The sequence below is a fragment of the Notothenia rossii genome, assembly GCF_949606895.1.
Source record: "Notothenia rossii genome assembly, chromosome: 3".
Lineage (NCBI taxonomy): Eukaryota > Metazoa > Chordata > Actinopteri > Perciformes > Nototheniidae > Notothenia > Notothenia rossii.
The window spans coordinates 45524596-45542763 of record NC_136901.1 but is presented as its reverse complement, the minus strand read 5'-3'; the positions used below and the strand labels follow the sequence as shown (position 1 = coordinate 45542763).

The 18168-nt window shown below is 44.7% G+C and overlaps 1 protein-coding gene across 2 annotated transcripts in view; it reads left to right on the top strand.

Annotated features, from left to right (window-relative positions):
* Window positions 1-1141: 1141 nt before the first annotated feature.
* The window catches only part of znhit1 (zinc finger, HIT-type containing 1), a 33672-nt gene continuing 16645 nt past the window's right edge, over window positions 1142-18168 (top strand). The window contains exons 1-3 of one of the 2 annotated variants that reach the window (XM_079672320.1): window positions 1142-1333; window positions 2202-2302; window positions 8687-8762. In XM_079672320.1, the coding sequence (XP_079528446.1) occupies window positions 1309-1333; window positions 2202-2302; window positions 8687-8762 (202 nt within the window). In that variant the 5' untranslated portion in view covers window positions 1142-1308. Of the gene's footprint in view, window positions 1334-2201; window positions 2303-8686; window positions 8763-18168 lie in introns of those variants that run through there. The other variant, XM_079672321.1, reaches the window with a different exon arrangement.

The window sequence follows — 18168 nt, the reverse complement described above, 5'->3', positions numbered from 1 at the left end:
ATGCACCAAACAGCAGTTCAGAGTATACGGCCTTCTTGGAGACCCTGGAAAGAGTCCTGTATGGGGCTCCTGAAGGGGACTCTTTAATCTTGCTGGGAGACTTCAACGCACATGTGGGCAATGATGGAGACACTTGGAGGGGAGTGATTGGGAGGAACGGCCCCCCTGATCTGAACCGGAGTGGTGGTTTGTTACTGGACTTCTGTGCTAGTCATGGATTGGCCATAACAAACACCATGTTCGAACATAAGGATGCTCATAAGTGGACGTGTTACCAGAGCACCCTAGGCAGAAGGTCCATGATCGATTTCGTTATCGTATCATCGGACCTGAGGCCGTATGTTTTGGACAATCGGGTAAAGAGAGGGGCGGAGTTGTCAACTGATCACCATCTGGTGGTGAGTTGGGTCGAGTGGCGGGGGAAGCCTCTGGACAGACCTGGTAAGCCCAAACGTGTAGTGCGGGTGAACTGGGAACGTCTGGAGGAGGCCCAAGTTCAGGAGGCCTTCAACTCAAACCTCCGGCGGAGCTTTTCGGGCATCCCTGTGGAGGTTGGGAACATTGAACCAGAGTGGACGGTGTCCCCCAGTCAGAGCTGGTTGATGTGGCCAGGGAAAGGAACGTTTGTTGCTCTCTGCTGGAACTGTTACCTCCGTGACCCAACCACGGATAAGCGGGAGAAGATGGATGGATGGATAAAAAAAGAGGTCAAAGTTATAGATAATTAATTAATAGATGTATTTGTATCTGTCATTTTTTTTTAAATAATTTAATCATTTTTTAAACAGAATTAATTGAAATAATATGCATTTTTTATAACATGTGAAATCAAGTCAAAGAACATTTAATTATTATGTTTTAACTATTATTTGTATTACCTAATTATAACTGCCACTCTTAATTCTGACTTTTAATCTTAATTACTAAGACATTAATACTTTTGAATATTGTTTTTAAGTACCTGTCTTATTAACCAAACGTATTAAATTAAATGACTATAGTAAATAAAATAAAAAGTAAAAAATGAGTTTTTATGTAAACCGTATAAAGCCAGCAGGGGGCGACAAAAAGAAGAAACGCGCTCCATTAACACAGCGCACTGGTCCCTCGTTGCTTCCCGTAGCAAAGAAACCACGTTAAAACAAGTATTCTGACTATTCAAACTTGATCAGAAATAAAAAACATAATCTGTTAAATATTTAAAACCTTAAACTGAAGTATCTTTACATATAAATCCGTCTGTGGAGAGGTCCTAAAGAGAAACGCGTTTCGTGTGTTCTGACAAGACTCGGCTGCCGTAGTGACAACATGGTACTGGAGAAGAAAAGCTCCGGTGAGTTTTGTTTAATTCTAACACATTTAAACACTTTTATCCATTAAAGCAAGTCTTTTATGTGCTTCTCAGTAAAGTCCCGAGTTAGTACACACATTTAGGAATAGTAAAGGTGTCTAAATGAGGTCTGTGTTTGTTGATCTGTTAGCTGACCTGTTAGCTGCGGCTAGCTGAAGCTAAATCAGGATCATTTTAAACTTCTCTCTGATTTTATGAACTCTAACATCTGGCTTAGTTTTTTTATTATTACATATTTAGTATTTGTATCAACATAAGATACATTCGGCGCAGTTATAATGTGCAATAATGACTAAAAAGAGAGCAAAATCATGACTTCTGCGGCGGGGTTACTGAAGGGATGTTAGCTATATTTACCTCTTTAACACACACACACACACACACACACACACACACACACACACACACACACACACACACACACACACACACAGAGGCTCTTGTTTACCTGCACTTTATATTATACAGTTCTCTTTATTGTATCCAGATATCAGTCCTAACTTGAATTCAAAACATTGAAGGGAATGTTTGATTTCAGTCGGTCATGTGAATAAATTAAATTGACGTTTTATTAAATACATTTCATTATTATGTTACTGTTATAATTATTGTATTTACTAGTATTCATGTTAACCAAGGTGTGTGTGTGTGTGTGTGTGTGTGTGTGTGTGTGTGTGTGTGTGTGTGTGTGTGTGTGTGTGTGTGTGTGTGTGTGTGTGTGTGTGTGTGTGTGTGTGTGTGTGTGTGTGTGTGTGTGTGTGTGTGTGTGTGTGTGTGTGTGTGTGTGTGTGTGTGTGTGTGTGTGTGCGCGCGCCTCTCTCTCTCTCTTCTTCCCCCCCCCCCCCCCCAGCTCGTGTGGAGGCTGACTCCAGACGCAGAGTTCTAGATGAAGCTACGAGGCAGAGGAGGCTGAGCCGGCAGCTGGAGGCTCTGGAGAAAGATAACTTCCAGGTCAGAACATATCAATAACCGTACCCTGGATAATAACACCAGCTGTTGATGTGACCTGTTTCTATACCCTCACTTTATTTAAAACACAGGCACTGCTACCTTTTCCCGCGGAGTTCTGATCTGCTTTTACTTGTTATCTTTTATTATTAGTAACGTGTGCAGACGTGGTCTTTTTGAATTTGTTTCTCCGTCTATTCTCCTCACTGTACAGGGTTCAGTCTGCGCCGAGCAACACCTGTTAGTAACATGTTTCTTATCATATACAGGGTTCAGTCTGCGCCGAGCAACACCTGTTAGTAACATGTTTCTAATCATATACAGGGTTCAGTCTGCGCCGGGCAACACCTGTTAGTGACATGTTTCTAATCATATACAGGGTTCAGTCTGCGCCGGGCAACACCTGTTAGTGACATGTTTCTAATCATATACAGGGTTCAGTCTGCGCCGGGCAACACCTGTTAGTGACAGGTTTCTAATCACATACAGGGTTCAGTCTGCGCCGGGCAACACCTGTTAGTAACATGTTTCTAATCATATACAGGGTTCAGTCTGCGCCGGGCAACACCTGTTAGTGACATGTTTCTAATCATATACAGGGTTCAGTCTGCGCCGGGCAACACCTGTTAGTGACATGTTTCTAATCATATACAGGGTTCAGTCTGCGCCGGGCAACACCTGTTAGTGACATGTTTCTAATCATATACAGGGTTCAGTCTGCGCCGGGCAACACCTGTTAGTGACATGTTTCTAATCATATACAGGTCAATCAGAGCTTCTGTCTTCATACTGTTATATTGAATTAAAGGTACATATCACTGATAAGAAATAACTAATAACGAGTATAAATATAACTAGTAACAGGGTCGCTGCACCCTTTTCCCGTAAAAGTGAAGCCAGAAAACGATATTTCTGTTCCTCAGAAACGGTTTGATTCCTCCAGAAATATGAGTATCAAACAGCTTTGTTTGATACAAACAACACGAGCTCTGACGTCACGTTGTTGTTTACGTCACGTTGTTTACGTCACGTTGTTGTTTACGTCACGTTGTTGTTTACGTCACGTTGTTGTTTACGTCACGTTGTTGTTTACGTCACGCTGTTGTTTACGTCACGCTGTTGTTTACGTCAAGTTGTTGTTTACGTCACGTTGTTGTTTACGTCACGTTGTTGTTCACGTCACGTTGTTTTTTACGTCACGTTGTTGTTTACGTCACGTTGTTGTTTACGTCACGTTGTTTTTTACGTCACGTTGTTGTTTACGTCACGTTGTTGTTTACGTTACGCTGCTGTTTATGTCACGTTGTTTACGTCACGCTGTTGTTTACGTCACGCTGTTGTTTACGTCACGTTGTTGTTTACGTCACGCTGTTGTTTACGTCACGCTGTTGTTTACGTCACGCTGTTGTTTACGCCACGCTGTTGTTTACGTCACGTTGTTGTTTACGTCACGTTGTTGTTTACGTCACGCTGTTTACGTCACGTTGTTGTTTACGTCACATTGTTGTTTACGTCACATTGTTGTTTACGTCACGCTGTTTACGTCACATTGTTGTTTACGTCACGCTGTTGTTTACGTCACGCTGTTGTTTACGTCACGTTGTTGTTTACGTCACATTGTTGTTTACGTCACGTTGTTGTTTACGTCACGCTGTTGTTTACGTCACGCTGTTGTTTACGTCACGCTGTTTACGTCACGCTGTTGTTTACGTCACGCTGTTGTTTACGTCACGCTGCTGTTTACGTCACGTTGTTGTTTACGTCACGTTCTTTACGTCACGCTGTTTACGTCACGTTGTTGTTTACGTCACGCTGTTGTTTACGTCACGCTGTTGTTTACGTCACGCTGTTGTTTACGTCACGTTGTTGTTTACGTCACGCTGTTGTTTACGTCACGCTGTTGTTTACGTCACGCTGTTGTTTACGTCACGTTGTTGTTTACGTCACGCTGTTGTTTACGTCACGTTGTTGTTTACGTCACGCTGTTTACGTCACGCTGTTGTTTACGTCACGCTGTTGTTTACGTCACGTTGTTGTTTACGTCACGTTGTTGTTTACGTCACGCTGTTTACGTCACGTTGTTGTTTACGTCACGTTGTTGTTTACGTCACGTTGTTGTTTAAGTCCCGCTGTTGTTTAAGTCACGCTGTTCTTTACGTCACGTTGTTGTTTACGTCACATTGTTGTTTACGTCACGCTGTTGTTTACGTCACGCTGTTTACGTCACGCTGTTTACGTCACGCTGTTTACGTCACGCTGTTTACGTCACGTTGTTTACGTCACGCTGTTGTTTACGTCACGCTGTTGTTTACGTCACGCTGTTGTTTACGTCACGTTGTTGTTTACGTCACCCTGTTGTTTACGTCACGCTGTTGTTTACGTCACCCTGTTGTTTACGTCACGCTGTTGTTTACGTCACGCTGTTTGAGTCACGCTGTTGTTTACGTCACGCTGTTGTTTACATCACGTTGTTGTTTACGTCACGTTGTTGTTTACTTCACCCTGTTGTTTACGTCACGCTGTTGTTTACGTCACGCTGTTTACGTCACATTGTTGTTTACGTCACGCTGTTTACGTCACGCTGTTTACGTCACGCTGTTGTTTACGTCACGCTGTTTACGTCACGCTGTTGTTTACGTCACGCTGCTGTTTACGTCACGTTGTTGTTTACGTCACGCTGTTGTTTACGTCACGCTGTTGTTTACGTCACGCTGTTGTTTACGTCACATTGTTGTTTACGTCACGTTGTTGTTTACGTCACGCTGTTGTTTACGTCACGCTGTTTGAGTCACGCTGTTGTTTACGTCACGCTGTTGTTTACATCACGTTGTTGTTTACGTCACGTTGTTGTTTACTTCACCCTGTTGTTTACGTCACGCTGTTGTTTACGTCACGCTGTTGTTTACGTCACGCTGTTGTTTACGTCACGCTGTTGTTTACGTCACGCTGTTGTTTACGTCACATTGTTGTTTACGTCACGCTGTTTACGTCACGCTGTTTACGTCACGCTGTTTACGTCACGCTGTTGTTTACGTCACGCTGTTGTTTACGTCACGCTGTTGTTTACGTCACGCTGCTGTTTACGTCACGTTGTTGTTTACGTCACGTTGTTGTTTACGTCACGCTGTTGTTTACGTCACGCTGTTGTTTACGTCACGTTGTTTACGTCACGTTGTTTACGTCACGTTGTTTACGTCACGTTGTTTACGTCACGTTGTTGTTTACGTCACGCTGTTTTGTATAACCTTGCTTCGTGCAAGTGACAATTGTTGTCGTCTTCTCTGTGAACGTTTTTTTCGCCGTTTTGCCATTTTGAGATTTACATTTCGAGCGGAAAGCTAACCAGGAAGTGTTTTAGCACACCACGTGACGCATCTGAACGAATCACGTTGTCAGAAGTTGACACCAGCCAATGAGATTTCGTTTCTTGGTTTAAGACCCCTTTGTACTTTCACGATTGGTTGAAATTGGTCAGAATGCTATCTTTTGGTGAATTTAGGAGAAATTTACTGACGCAAATAGACAAACTATAGTCAAATAAACACTTAAATGTGTATTTTGTACGTTTTCCTTCAAAAAGCCTGAAGAAAACATGTTATAGAATCAAAGTAGAACAACATATCAATATTGACCAGTAGGGATGGGTATCGAGAACCGGTACTGAGTCAATACCGGTCCCTGATTGGACGGTATCGGTATACCGTTAAGCCGCTGGACAAACGATGCTGCTATCGGTATATCTGTTACGTCTACTTCCTTAGTTTAACTTTCAACCATTCTGGTTGGTTGGGAACCTTCATCCCGTGTGATGTATCCGGTTTGAGACTCCTCTGATTGGCCACTGTAAATGCCACTCCTTATCTCTCTCAACAGCGCTCTTATTATTGTGGTGAGACTCCTGCAGGCATGGCGGACAGAGCGAAGCGATCCAAGGTCTGGGTGCACTTTAAAAACATGTAGTGGCGATAGTGCACGGTGCAATCTATGTACTCAATGAGTTGTTGGAAAGGGGGTGACACAAGCAACTAAATAAAGCATTTGCAAACGAGACATTCATTGAATCTAAAACGGTGCAGCGTATTTGACAGCCTAAACAATGTGTCTGCTAGCGATACTGCTAGTGCTAATAGTGCTAGCGGGCTTCAGCCGCGCCGTGTGTAAATGTGACCTGAGCGAAGGCTCGCAGGCAGGTTAGCTGCTGCGCACGGGTAATGTGTTTTATTTACCTGAGTGCAGTCTTGCAGGCACATCGCCTTGTCTTTAGTTTATTAACACTCACAGTGTATTAATGTAAGCTCCTACTACACCTATAATAAGTTGGCCTTTCATTGAATGCTTTATAAACCAGTTAAACTTACAGATGTCATTGTGAATTGGAAAACTGCATGTAAATGTTAAAGGTCAACCTTTCAATGTATGGTTCAGCAATTGTTGGTCGTTTTCTAGGAATTGACATATTTTAAGCTCAAATACTTTGTTCTATGTTTAAACCTTCAGACACATGTTGACGTGTTTCAGTTCAGCACATCATTTATTTTGTGATGATTTAAAAGTACAATCCAGAATAATATACGCAGAGGCGCGGGAAGGTATTTTGAGTGGGGGTGCTGAGGTGCTGGACTCCAGTGAACACTATTACGGGACTATTAGAGCACGCACAAAAAAACTCCCCACACGCAAACACACAGTAAACCCGCGACTGTTACAATGAAGGCTCGATAATCAGCTCACGGCATAGGCCGCTCCCCACTTTACGAGTGGGCAGCGGACCTCACCTCCTATAGGGGGGTCCGGGGGGATGCTCTCCCGGGAAGATTTTTTTAAATATTGAAGTTAAAAGCATCAATCTGCTGCACTTTGAGAGCAACATTAAGAGATCTATGGATACATCTCTCAACACCCAGATGAAACACAACTGTAAGCAGATGTTCTTTTTCTTTATGGATATTTTACAAATCACTCCCCTTTCAAACTGTATTCTTGTTTTACTGCCATATAGTATTTCATAACTGTTTTTCCTTTATTCTCTTATTTTTTTTATAACTATAATGATCATATGAAGGTGTGCCGCGGAAATAATCTTTTGAATAATTTTTGACCAAACCGTTTGAGACCCACTGAGATAACTTAGACTAAAGTTAACTATCGAAACACTCAGAGAGTCCTTTAGCTCAACTGAGCCTCTCAGTCTGAGAGGAGAGCTCTCCTCCAGCTTGTTGTGGAACGAACAGCTCCGTATGTCCGTTAGTGCAGCTAGCTAACCAGATGCTAACAACACGGTCCCTGCTGCTGGCACCGGTCCCTCTCTCTCTCTCCCTCTCTCACACACACTAAATGCGCTATTTCCGCACACACACAGAGCTGCGAGCTTGAATGACACAAGCACACTTTTATTTCCATGCAACTCACTGATTGGTCTGGTGTCTTGCCTCTGTTGCATTCACTGAACACGGGAAATTACAGTCCTGCCGTCCTTTCTAGTGTCTTGATGAGATTCAGGTAAAGCACGGTTAATGTATTATATTATTGAGGTAGAATTGTCCGGGGCTACAGAAAAAACATTCGGGGCAGGCCAAAATATTATTTTACCAACAATGTGGAATTTATTGGATACATATTACACAGATTATGCACAGCGGGAGCAGCAATAACCGTCAAATAATAATTCAGACAGGGGAGCTCCGCACCCCCTGCCTGCCAATAGGGGGTGCTGCAGCGCCCTCAGCACCCCCCTTCCCGCGCCCATGAATATACGTACTCGCCACGTATCTTTTTGCCATCTTAGCCTTTTGACCAATTTCTTCATATCACAGTTTTGTATGATGTCACTGTAGGACAATGTTTTAAGGATCTCTTGTCGAGCTAGGTTGTCAGTTTGAAATGTCTGAATGAAGATGTAAATTATTTACAAATGTTAAAAAAAGCCTCTTTTCATCCTCTGTCTGGAAAACCCCAAAAAGCATGACAGGGCGAGCCACGCCCCTTTAAGTTATTTTATTTATTTGTGTCTGCTTCTGAGAAGCTAGTGTATAAGTTATACAGTTATTTCTGCAAGAAAATTACAATACAATTACTGTTTAATCTTCACATCTTGTATTCATGTCTATAATTTTGAGCACCAAATTATTGAAAAGTATCGATAAGAGTATCGAAAAATACCGATACCGATAAGCAGTACCGGTACCGATAAAATCCTAATGATACCCATCCCGATTGACCAGTGCATGAAAAACGATGCCGTGTCTCGCCTTAATGAGTGAGACACACCGGAGTTGAGGATCTGTGGGGTTTCTATGTCGATGTTAATTGTATGACAACATAACTTTGAGAACATCTCTAACACTGACGGCTGTATATTCATCTATTTAAATGTGTGTGTGTCTCCAGGACGACCCCCTGTCCTCGCTGCCTCCCCCAGGTCCTACTGCCCGCCTGCCTACCTTCAGCGAGACAGAGGAGCCAGGTGAGAGGACTCTGACTCAATCAGATAGAAATGAAACTGATCATTCACTCAGAACTCAAATTGACGCTGTTTGGCTTCACAACGCTGTTATGAGAGTCTCTGGTAGAAAATGGGTGATGTTAGCATAGCAACCGAAGCTAAACTGACTATCTTGACTACTTGTTGCTATCCTATAGACAAGTTTACGCGCCAAACCACGGGTAGCGCCATAACCCTACACAAATGCACTTCATTTCCGCCGGAAGTCTTTTGCACAGCGTCTGTCGGTGTAAACCGGTGTAAACAGTCAGACGGGCACTGGTGTAAACACAGCGATTTCGATGCTAACAGTGATGCTAGCTTGGGAACACGATTCTACTTCTTTGACTGGAGATGGCGTTACTCTCCCCCACCCGAATTCAGTGCAAAACTGGGAGGATAACATGACGACGTGGCCCAGCATAACGTACAGCAAAATTTGCTCCTACTTCGTTCAATCCATGGCAATAGATGGAAAAGCAATGGACAGTCTGAAGGCATATCATAAGGCTGCGCACATTCTACTTTGCCCACATGCTCCCGAAAATTGTTGACGATTTTGTTGAGGGAAGGTTACAGTTCTGCAGTAAATATCTCAGCATTTTAAAACCAAAATAAACTGCCTTATTTAGGTCATGCCCACAGGAGCCAACAGTTGTCTGTTGTTTACATAATGCACACTTTACATGATCTCTTTATGCTGTGCAATATATCATATGTGCCTGTACTGTTTGAGTGAAAATAAAGTTTGATGTAATTTAATTTCATTATTGCACTGTTATTGCATTATTGCATTTCATATGTTCCTTAGAGTGCTACAATTTCTTTTAACACAGTTCATCATTCATATTAAGCTCATACTCACATAAATAACACTGAATTAATTAATTGTTGAGAGGAAACTAAAGAAATGGCTTCAACAAGAAAGATCACATGTTTAATCCTAACAGGTATTACAAATTAAAATATAAAAGCAGCCCACACAATTATATCACTATGAAAATATTCATATATAATATTAAAAAATACAATGCATGCAGTATTTGTTGTGTTTATCTGTATTTAATGAACAACATGGCTGGGTGCTGGGTGCTGGTTTGTGGTCGTAGCACTCTCTATCTAACCACTCGTTCAGGTGCTTTCTCGAGTGATTGCAACCAACTACCGCACACGTAGTTCCCGAACCACTTTTCTTCATGTTGTAATTGTTATATCCTCTTTGTCTCTGCGATATCAGTGCTTTGTCGGCACAACGGAGCTAGCTAGCAAAACAAACCCAGTCCGCCAAAACGGAAGTGCATTGCATCGAAGGGAGGAGTTCAGGATGTAGAGCGGAAACGGCTCAATAACTTGTGTATTGTGGCATAAACCGTTTCTACAGGCACATTTTACCTTTTCATTATGATTCTACTTGAGATAGTCGGAAATAACAACCTGTGCAGCCTCTCTCTCTCTCTCTCTCTCTCTGAGGGACTGATGGAGCTGAGTCTCTCTCTCTCTCTGAGGGACTGATGGAGCTGAGTCTCTCTCTCTCTCTCTCTCTGAGGGACTGATGGAGCTGAGTCTCTCTCTCTCTCTGAGGGACTGATGGAGCTGAGGCTCTCTCTCTCTCTGAGGGACTGATGGAGCTGAGTCTCTCTCTCTCTGAGGGACTGATGGAGCTGAGTCTCTCTCTCTCTCTGAGGGACTGATGGAGCTGAGCCTCTCTCTCTCTCTCTGAGGGACTGATGGAGCTGAGTCTCTCTCTCTCTCTGAGGGACTGATGGAGCTGAGTCTCTCTCTCTCTCTCTGAGGGACTGATGGAGCCGAGTCTCTCTCTCTCTCTGAGGGACTGATGGAGCTGAGTCTCTCTCTCTCTCTGAGGGACTGATGGAGCTGAGTCTCTCTCTCTCTCTGAGGGACTGATGGAGCTGAGTCTCTCTCTCTCTGAGGGACTGATGGGGCTGAGGCTCTCTCTCTCTGAGGGACTGATGGAGCTGAGCCTCTCTCTCTCTGAGGGACTGATGGAGCTGAGGCTCGCTCTCTCTCTGAGGGACTGATGGAGCTGAGTCTCTCTCTCTCTCTCTGAGGGACTGATGGAGCTGAGTCTCTCTCTCTCTCCGAGGGACTGATGGAGCTGAGTCTCTCTCTCTCTGAGGGACTGATGGAGCTGAGTCTCTCTCTCTCTCTGAGGGACTGATGGAGCTGAGTCTCTCTCTCTCTCTCTCTGAGGGACTGATGGAGCTGAGTCTCTCTCTCTCTCTCTGAGGGACTGATGGAGCTGAGTCTCTCTCTCTTTCTGATGGACTGATGGAGCTGAGTCTCTCTCTCTCTCTGAGGGACTGATGGAGCTGAGTCTCTCTCTCTCTCTCTCTCTCTCTCTCTCTGAGGGACTGATGGAGCTGAGTCTCTCTCTCTCTCTCTCTCTTTCTCTGAGGGACTGATGGAGCTGAGTCTCTCTCTCTCTGAGAGACTGATGGAGCTGAGTCTCTCTCTCTCTGAGGGACTGATGGAGCTGAGTCTCTCTCTCTCTCTGAGGGACTGATGGAGCTGAGTCTATCTCTCTCTCTCTGAGGGACTGATGGAGCTGAGTCTCTCTCTCTCTGAGGGACTGATGGAGTTGAGTCTCTCTCTCTCTCTGAGGGACTGATGGAGCTGAGTCTCTCTCTCTGAGGGACTGATGGAGCTGAGCCTCTCTCTCTCTCTGAGGGACTGATGGAGCTGAGTCTCTCTCTCTCTCTGAGGGACTGATGGAGCTGAGCCTCTCTATCTCTCTGAGAGACTGATGGAGCTGAGTCTCTCTCTCTCTCTGAGGGACTGATGGAGCTGAGTCTCTCTCTCTCTCTGAGGGACTGATGGAGCTGAGTCTCTCTCTCTCTCTGAGGGACTGATGGAGCTGAGCCTCTCTCTCTCTCTGAGGGACTGGTGGAGCTGAGTCTCTCTATCTCTCTGAGGGACTGATGGAGCTGAGTCTCTCTCTCTCTCTGAGGGACTGATGGAGCTGAGTCTCTCTCTCTCTCTCTCTCTCTGAGGGACTGATGGAGCTGAGTCTGTCTCTCTCTCTGAGGGACTGATGGAGCTGAGGCTCTCTCTCTCTGAGGGACTGATGGAGCTCAGTCTCTCTCTCTCTCTGAGGGACTGATGGAGCTGAGTCTCTCTCTCTCTGAGGGACTGATGGAGCTGAGTCTCTCTCTCTCTGAGGGACTGATGGAGCTGAGTCTCTCTCTCTCTCTGAGGGACTGATGGAGCTGAGTCTCTCTCTCTCTCTGAGGGACTGATGGAGCTGAGTCTCTCTCTCTCTCTGAGGGACTGATGGAGCTGAGTCTCTCTCTCTCTCTGAGGGACTGATGGAGCTGAGTCTCTCTCTCTCTCTGAGGGACTGATGGAGCTGAGTCTCTCTCTCTCTGAGGGACTGATGGAGCTGAGTCTCTCTCTCTCTGAGGGACTGATGGAGCTGAGTCTCTCTCTCTCTCTGAGGGACTGATGGAGCTGATTCTCTCTCTCTCTGAGGGACTGATGGAGCTGATTCTCTCTCTCTCTGAGGGACTGATGGAGCTGAGCTTCTCTCTCTCTGAGGGACTGATGGAGCTGAGTCTCTCTCTCTCTCCGAGGGACTGATGGAGCTGAGTCTCTCTCTCTCTGAGGGACTGATGGAGCTGAGTCTCTCTCTCTCTCTCCGAGGGACTGATGGAACTGAGTCTCTCTCTCTCTGAGGGACTGATGGAGCTGAGTCTCTCTCTCTCTCTGAGGGACTGATGGAGCTGAGTCTCTCTCTCTCTCTGAGCGACTGATGGAGCTGAGTCTCTCTCTCTCTCTGAGGGACTGATGGAGCTGAGTCTCTCTCTCTCTCTCTCTGAGGGACTGATGGAGCTGAGTCTCTCTCTCTCTCTCTCTGAGGGACTGATGGAGCTGAGTCTCTCTCTCTCTCTCTGAGGGACTGATGGAGCTGAGTCTCTCTCTCTCTGAGGGACTGATGGAGTTGAGTCTCTCTCTCTCTCTGAGGGACTGATGGAGCTGAGTCTCTCTCTCTCTCTGAAGGACTGATGGAGCTGAGCCTCTCTCTCTCTCTGAGGGACTGATGGAGCTGAGTCTCTCTCTCTCTCTCTGAGGGACTGATGGAGCTGAGTCTCTCTCTCTCTCTGAGGGACTGATGAAGCTGAGTCTCTCTCTCTCTCTCTGAGGGACTGATGGAGCTGAGCCTCTCTCTCTCTCTGAGGGACTGATGGAGCTGAGTCTCTCTCTCTCTCTGAGGGACTGATGGAGCTGAGCCTCTCTCTCTCTCTGAGGGACTGGTGGAGCTGAGTCTCTCTCTCTCTCTGAGGGACTGATGGAGCTGAGGCTCTCTCTCTCTCTGAGGGACTGATGGAGCTGAGTCTCTCTCTCTCTCTCTCTCTGAGGGACTGATGGAGCTGAGTCTGTCTCTCTCTCTGAGGGACTGATGGAGCTGAGCCTCTCTCTCTCTGAGGGACTGATGGAGCTGAGTCTCTCTCTCTCTCCGAGGGACTGATGGAGCTGAGGCTCTCTCTCTCTCTGAGGGACTGATGGAGCTGAGGTTCTCTCTCTCTCTGAGGGACTGATGGAGCTGAGGCTCTCTCTCTCTCTGAGGGACTGATGGAGCTGAGGCTCTCTCTCTCTGAGGGACTGATGGAGCTGAGTCTCTCTCTCTCTCTCTCTGAGGGATTGATGGAGATGAGGCTCTCTCTCTCTCTGAGGGACTGATGGAGCTGAGGCTCTCTCTCTCTCTGAGGGACTGATGGAGCTGAGTCTCTCTCTCTCTCTCTCTGAGGGACTGATGGAGCTGAGTCTCTCTCTCTCTCTGAGGGACTGATGGAGCTGAGTCTCTCTCTCTCTCTGAGGGACTGATGGAGCTGAGGCTCTCTCTCTCTGAGGGACTGATGGAGCTGAGTCTCTCTCTCTCTGAGGGACTGATGGAGCTGAGTCTCTCTCTCTCTCTCTCTGAGGGACTGATGGAGCTGAGTCTCTCTCTCTCTCTGAGGGACTGATGGAGCTGAGGCTCTCTCTCTCTCTGAGGGACTGATGGAGCTGAGTCTCTCTCTCTCTCTCTGAGGGACTGATGGAGCTGAGTCTCTCTCTCTCTCTGAGGGACTGATGGAGCTGAGGCTCTCTCTCTCTCTGAGGGACTGATGGAGCTGAGTCTCTCTCTCTCTGAGGGACTGATGGAGCTGAGTCTCTCTCTCTCTCACTGGGGGACTGATGGAGCTGAGGCTTTCTCTCTCTGAGGGACTGATGGAGCTGAGTCTCTCTCTCTGAGGGACTGATGGAGCTGAGTCTCTCTCTCTCTCTGAGGGACTGATGGAGCTGAGTCTCTCTCTCTCTCTCTGAGGGACTGATGGAGCTGAGTCTCTCTCTCTCTGAGGGACTGATGGAGCTGAGTCAATTCAATTCAATTCAATTCAATGGGGCTTTATTGGCATGAAAGTTAAATTAAACAATGTTGCCAAAGCATCACAATACAAAATAATTAACAACATTAACAGACATTTCAAATTTTTACATATTATTGATGATATATATATACAGTGATACAATTACATTTCAACACGTGTGTGTGTGTGTGTGTGTGTGTGTGTGTGTGTGTGTGTGTGTGTGTGTGTGTGTGTGTGTGTGTGTGTGTGTGTGTGTGTGTGTGTGTGTGTGTGAGAGTCTCATTCACTGTCCCTCAGGTTGTGGCATGTGTATACATATTGGGCAGCAAGGTGTGCCTTGTCTCCTTCTCCTAGGAGTACTCTCAGTCTTGAGAGGTCATCAACCTCCTTGAAACCTGGGATTACAGAGTTCAACTTGTTCCAATAAATGCTCCTTACTTCGTTGAATGTTTGGCACTTCAGGAGGAAGTGCATCTCTGTCTCAGTCTCACCTGTCGTACAGTGACCACATGTTCTGTTCTCTTTTGTTTGCCAGGATCTTTTGAGTCTTCCTGTTTCGATTGCCAGTTTGTGGTCACTGAGCCTGTACTTGGTTAGGATCTGTCTCTGCTTTCTATCTCTGACAGTAGAGAGATACTCTGCCAGCTCATACTCTCTGTTTAGAGCCAGGTAACATTCTAATCTACTTTGGCTTTTAGTTTCTTCTTCCCAATGTTGTAAATAGTTGTCTTTACATTGTGTTATAATGCGTTTGACTGTGATTGGTGTTTGGAGAGCAGTGTTGTTGAGAGACTGGTCAGAGTGGCTCTGAGAGGGGGCAGTTAGCCTCAGCACCAGCTGACATAGGGGACTCTTCTCTGGGGTTAGCTCTTGGCTTTGGAGGGCTTTGGAGTGGAGGGTGTCTCGGGGGCTGGATCTAAGGTGGTTAAAGAATGTCAGTGCTCTCTTTTGAGTGTTAATGATCAGTGGGTATCTGCCTAATTCTGCTCTACATGCATTTGTTGGTGTTTTTCTCTGAACACGTAAAATGTATCTGCAGAATTCTGCATGGAAAGACTCTGTTGGATGTTTGTCCCAGCGGGTATAGCTCTGGTGACTGAGTGGACCCCATACTTCACTACCGTACAGCGCAATGGGCTGGATCACACTATCAAAGATTTTGAGCCAGATTTTAATTGGAATTTGGACATTATAAAATGTTCTCTTAATTGCATTAAGAGCTCTTCTGGCTTTTTCTTTGAGTGCATTCACTGCCATGTTGAAACTTCCTGATGCTGTTATGGTTAAACCGAGGTAGGTGTAACTCATACTATGTTCGATGATATGATTATTTATGGTAAACTGGTATTTGTTCTCCTGACATCTGGGGCGTTTTTGGAAAACCATGACATTAGTTTTCTTCATATTGACTGCCAGGGCCCAGTTCTTACAGTACTGGTCTACTATGTCCAGCTGTTGTTGTAGTCCTTGTTCAGTAGGAGACAGCAGAACAAGGTCATCAGCATAAAGCAGACACTTCACCTCTCTCTCTAGGAGGGAGAGGCCAGGAGCAGCACAGTGATCCAACTGAACAGCAAGTTCATTTATATATATATTAAATAAAGTGGGACTTAAATTGCAACCCTGACGAACACCTCTTCTCTGGGTGAAGAATTCGGTTTGTTTGTCTCCAATTTTAACAGCACACTTATTCCCTAAATACATTGATTTAACCAGATCGTACATTTTGCCCCCTATACCACAATGTAGAAGTCTATAATAGAGCCCTTCGTGCCAAATAGAGTCGAAAGCTTTTTTGAAATCAATGAAACAAGTGAATATCTTACCATGTTTTGTTTGGTGTACATGTTTGTTAACTAAAGTGTGAAGGGTATATACATGGTCGGTGGTGCGGTGTTTTGGAAGGAAGCCAATTTGATTTTGACTCAAGATGGATTGTCGGTTAAGGAAATCTTGTATTCTTTTATTTAGAATACTACAGAATAATTTCCCCAGACAGCTGCTGACACAGATGCCACGGTAGTTATTAGGGTCTGATTTGTCTCCACTCTTATGAATGGGGGAAATGAGCCCTTTGCACCAGATGTCAGGAAAACATCCTGACTGCAATATGATATTGAACAGCTTTAATACTGTACCCTGCATCTCTGGGGTGCTGCATCTGAGCATTTCGTTTTTAATGTTGTCTGGGCCACAAGCTTTCCTTGGCCGGAGAGATTGTGTCTGTGTGGTCAACTCTTCCCAAGTCATTGGGAAATCAAGGGGGTTTTGGTTGTCTTTAATAGTTTCTTCTAATGTTTGGAGTTTCTCTTTTGTAATACATTGATCTGAATTCATTAGATTTATTGGTATGTCTTTGTACAAACTTTCAAAATGTTCTCTCCAGATGTCACCGTTTTGGATGGGTAATGCTTGCGGTTGTTTTGTGTTGAAGTTGCTCCACAGATCCCAGAATTGATTTTGATCAATGGCTTTCTCAATATCCTCAAGTTTCATGTGGGTATAATTTTGTTTTTTGTTCCTTATTGTACATTTATATTTGTTTAAAAGGTCATTGTATCTAATGCGTAAGGCTGGGTTGTTTGGTTGCCGATGTTTTTCATTTGCTATTTTTCTCAGGTCTTTTCTGATGGTCTTGCATTCCTGGTCAAACCATTTGTCAGCGTTTTGCCTTTTAACAGGCTTCCGCTTTTGTTTTACAAGGTCAGCTTTAATAGCTGCCTTGTGAAATATCATATTGATATAATCAATGGCCATGTTTACACCATCTTTGGTAGGAACATATTGATTTTGGTCAAATAGTGACATGTCATTCATCAGATCAGGTGAGTTCAAGGCCATGGTGAATTTGTCTCCACTGTCTGGGGCCCATCTGTAAGTAGGATTTAATGTATACAGCTTACTGGGTCCCCTTGTTGTGTCACTCATTGGACCTGAGACTTTAAAGAACACATTGATTTGGTTGTGGTCTGAAAAGGGGGATTGCTGTCTGACAGTGAATGCACTGATAGTGGAGGGGTCCATGTCAGTGATTGCATAGTCTACTACACTAGACCCTAGAGCTGAGGAGTATGTGAATCTCCCTAAAGAGTCCCCTCTGAACCTCCCGTTCACTATGTACAGGCCTAAGGCCCGACAGAGATGCACTATCTCTTTGCCATTCTGATTGATTTCAGAGTCAAGGCTGTTCCGATGGCTGACGGTTGGTGTGGTAAACAGGGGGGGCTCACCAAATACATGGTGGCTGCCCTGTGGGTCTATGACATCAGGTTCAATTCCTGTTCGTCCGTTCAGATCTCCAGTTAGAAGCACATTTCCCTGGGCCTGAAAATAGGCTATTTCTGAATGGAGAGTTTCAAAAATGTCTTCTTCAAAATAAGGAGAATCTACTGGGGGTATATAAATAGCACACATGTATAGATTCCTGTCAGTTATGCCCAGGGCTTGATCTAACCTTAGCCAAATGTGTGATTTACCTTGTTTTACTACTGAGATCTGATGGCAAAGATCTCCTTTATACCACACCAAGATCCCCCCCGATGTTCTGCCCTTGCGTATGTTTTTTGATTTTATAGAGGGCACCATTACTTCATTATAACCTGGAGGACAGTGAGTGAGCAGATCATTTTTACACCATGTTTCTGTTAATATAATTATATCAACATCTTTGATAGATTCTAAGAACTCTGGATTCTCACTCTTAACCTCAAAGGTTGAGGAGTGGAGTCCCTGAATATTCCAACAGCTTATATGAAAAGAACGCATCTTTTAAAAAATACAAAACAATCAAAATGAACCTGTATAGTGAGACAAATATATAAAAAAAAACAAAAAAACAACAACAAATAAAACAACTATTTTCACTAATATTGCTATTGTACTGATTACTACGATAACATATAAATGTAATGTCTTAGCTGGACAGAAGTCGGGTGCACAGGGTGTGCAGCATCATCCTGATGTCTCCCAGTTCAGAGGTAGCAGGGGGAGGGAGGGTGGCAGCAGGCTGGGCTACAACTGCA